We start from the raw sequence: 3103 nt of genomic DNA, 5'->3' as shown, positions 1-3103 counted from the left end.
TGCCGCATAGCCCCTGGCACAGGAAGCTGTGGAAGCAGGTGACCTTGACCCCAACCATGAAGGGAAAATTCTGCCCCCCTCCTCTCTCCATGCAAGGAGAGGTGCTGAAAAGCCCAGGACTGTCCCAGAGGTCCAGGACAGGGCCAGAGGTCAAAGGCAGAAGTTGCTGTACCAGGGAAGGTCCAGAGACTTGGAACTCCTGGCACAGCGCCCCCTTAGATGGGGCCCCAGCATGAAGAGACAGGGTTCCCAAGGCAACCGGAAGCTAAACCAATGTGGAGCCAGAATCAGAATCAGGATCAGAGCACAAGCTGCTCAGGTAAGGGCTCAGCCATCAGTGCTCAGGGAGCAGGGAGCAGATGCCAGCTCCCCCACCAGACAGGAAGAGTGGGGACAAAGTAACTTGTCCTTCCTCTGCCCCTTCTGCTGGGTGTAAGGCCCACACAGAGGAGGCCTGGCCCTTACACTCCAGGGAGCCCCGACCTTGAGTTTAAGGGAGCACTCCATAGGAGGGTGGGGGGACTTTTTCCCAGTCAGTCTGCAGAGACTCATTCAAACTCTCAGGAAAAAAATACTCCCCATCACAAACTCCTAGCCCAGAGGCTTCTGTTCCCCTCTGTTGCCACCATCCCTCTATAGTGGGAGGGAAAACAGTCCTGCCCATCCAGGAAGAGGCTGGGGAGCAGCCACTTGGTGCTCTATGCCCAGTGACAGCTCAGAGTTGCTCTCATGTGAGTCCATTTGAAAAATCTATGTATGAAAAAGGCCCTAGTTACAGAAGCCAGACCTTCCACCTTCTGCACCCCATAATGACCCTGGGTCCATACTCCCAGAAGGTTAAAGAATAGGAAAGCTATCAGGGGAGGGAATGGGATACGGAATTCTGGTGGTGGGAACTGTCTTATCCTATGGTCTTGTCAGTGTTTCCTTTTTATAAATAATTTTTTTAAAGTTTCTTATTTAAAAAAAGGGAGTTGGGCAGTAGAGCAGCAAGTTAAGCGCATGTGGCACAAAGCATACGGACTGGCGTAAGGATCCCGGTTCGAGCCCCCGGCTCCCCACCTGCAGGGGTGTCACTTCACAGGCGGTGAAGTAGGTCTGCAGGTGTCTATCTTCCCCTCCTCTCTCCATTTCTCTGTCCTATCCAACAACAACATGAATAACAACAACAATAATAACTACAACAATAAAACAACAAGGGAAACAAAAGAGAAAATAAATAAATAAATGTCCCTAGGGGCTGGGCAGTGACACACCCAGCTGAGCACATGCTACCATGAAAGAGGATCTGGATACCTAGATTAGTCCCCAGCTCCGTGAGGGGGTGGTGGTGTAGTGGTTAATATGAGCAGTGAAGCATGTCTGCAGGTGTGCCTCTCTCTCTCTCTCTCTATTAAATTATTTTTATTATTTATTATATAGAAACAGAGAAATTGAGAGAGGAGGGGGAGATAGAGAGGGAGAGAGACACCTGCAGCCCTGCTTCACCACTCATGAAGCTTTCCCCCTGCAGGTAGAGACCAGGGGCTTGTACTGGGGTCCTTGTGCATTGTATTGTGTGTGCTTTGTAATGTGTGTGCTTAAATAGGTGTGCCACCACCTGGCCTCTCTCTTTTCCTCTCTATCCCTGCCCCCCTCAATTTCCCTCTGTCCTACTAAATAAAGAGGAAAAGAAAAAAATATGTAAAAATGGCCACCAGGAGAGATGGATTCACCTTCCAGGCACAGAGCCCTGGCAATAACCCTGGTGGCAATAATTTTTCTTAATTTAAAAAAGAAAGGAAGGAAGGAAAGAAAAGAAGAAAGAAAGAAAAGAAAGATGCTCTAGGCCAGGCAGTTGTGCACACATGTTGCCATTCTTTTTTTTATTGTATTTTATTTATTTATTTCCCTTTTGTTGCCCTTGTTGTTGTAGTTATTATTGTTGTTACTGATGTCGTTGTGGTTAGATAGGAGAGAGAGAAATGGAGAGAGGAGGGGAAGACAGAGAGGGGGAGAGAAATATAGACACCTGCAGACCTGCTTCACCGCCTGTGAAGTGACTCCCCTGCAGGTAGGACCATTCTTGAAGACCCAGGTTCAAACCTCTAGTCCACACCTGCAGTGTATGTGTGTTGGGGGGGGAGGTTCTCAAGTGGTGAAGCAGGGCTACAGGTTTCTCTTCCTCTCTATCCTTCCCTTAATTTCTCTATGTCCTATCAAATAAAGAAAGGGGGGAGGGGGAAAGTAGAGCCACCGAAGTCCTCTCCGGCTCCTGCCAGAGCAGAAACGTAAAGGTCTCCATCAAAGCTCCAGGCTTCCCTGACACCACAACTCTGGCTGGCACTGGCCTCCCATCTGGGCTGAGTGTTCAGTAAAGAAGAGTCTGGGCAGTGAGCACCCTACCTCAGCCAAAGGCTCCAGCTCAGCTTCACCTCTGACTGTGCAACTCGGAAGCTCTCGGTCTAGAAATGCTTACCACTCTTCTTTTTCAAAGACTGTTTATTTGAGAGAGACTGAAAGGGAGAGGGGAAGGGGAGGAAGAGGGGGAGGGGGAGGGGAGGAGGAGGGAGAGGGAGAGGGAGAGGGAGAGGGAGAGGGAGAGGGAGAGGGGAGAGGGAGAGGGAGAGGGAGAGGGAGAGGGAGAGGGAGAGGGAGAGGGAAACAGTCAGCCCCAGAGCATCACTCTGGCATGAGCAATGCCAGAGATGAAACTCAGGACCTCATGCCTGAGAGTCCATACACGGTCTCTTCTACATGACCTCCCAGGTCATACAACCTTCTTCAAGTCTGGCGACACATAGGGAATGCTGGGATTTTTGGTGTTTATTTGCTTGTTTTCTTTTTAACCAGAGCACTGCTCAGCTTTGGTGTATAGTAGTGCAGGGAACTGAACCTGGGACTTACGAACCTCAGGCATGAAAATCTTTTTGCATAATCATTATGCTGTCTCCCCTGCTCTGGCCATGATTCTTTAGGGAGGCCTCAACACAGGCTCAGAGAGTCTATAACTGGGCCAAGAAGGCCCAGCCTGCTTCCAAAAGTAAGCTTCCTCTGCATACATTCTCACAGTCCAGCCCAGTGACACTGTGAGTCGGGAAAGCCCTTCTCCCCCACAGGACCC

The 3103-nt window shown here is 50.0% G+C and overlaps 1 protein-coding gene across 1 annotated transcript in view; it reads left to right on the top strand.

The window, feature by feature from the left end:
* Positions 1-232: 232 nt before the first annotated feature.
* Positions 233-3103, top strand: part of ERICH6B (glutamate rich 6B) — a 15467-nt gene continuing 12596 nt past the window's right edge. The window contains exon 1 of the mRNA XM_060193365.1: positions 233-319. Coding sequence (XP_060049348.1) covers positions 233-319 — 87 coding nt within the window. The remainder of the gene's footprint in view (positions 320-3103) is intronic.

The sequence above is a fragment of the Erinaceus europaeus genome, chromosome 7, assembly GCF_950295315.1.
Source record: "Erinaceus europaeus chromosome 7, mEriEur2.1, whole genome shotgun sequence".
In the NCBI taxonomy this organism is placed as follows: domain Eukaryota; kingdom Metazoa; phylum Chordata; class Mammalia; order Eulipotyphla; family Erinaceidae; genus Erinaceus; species Erinaceus europaeus.
This window is presented reverse-complemented; position numbering and strand designations above follow the sequence as displayed.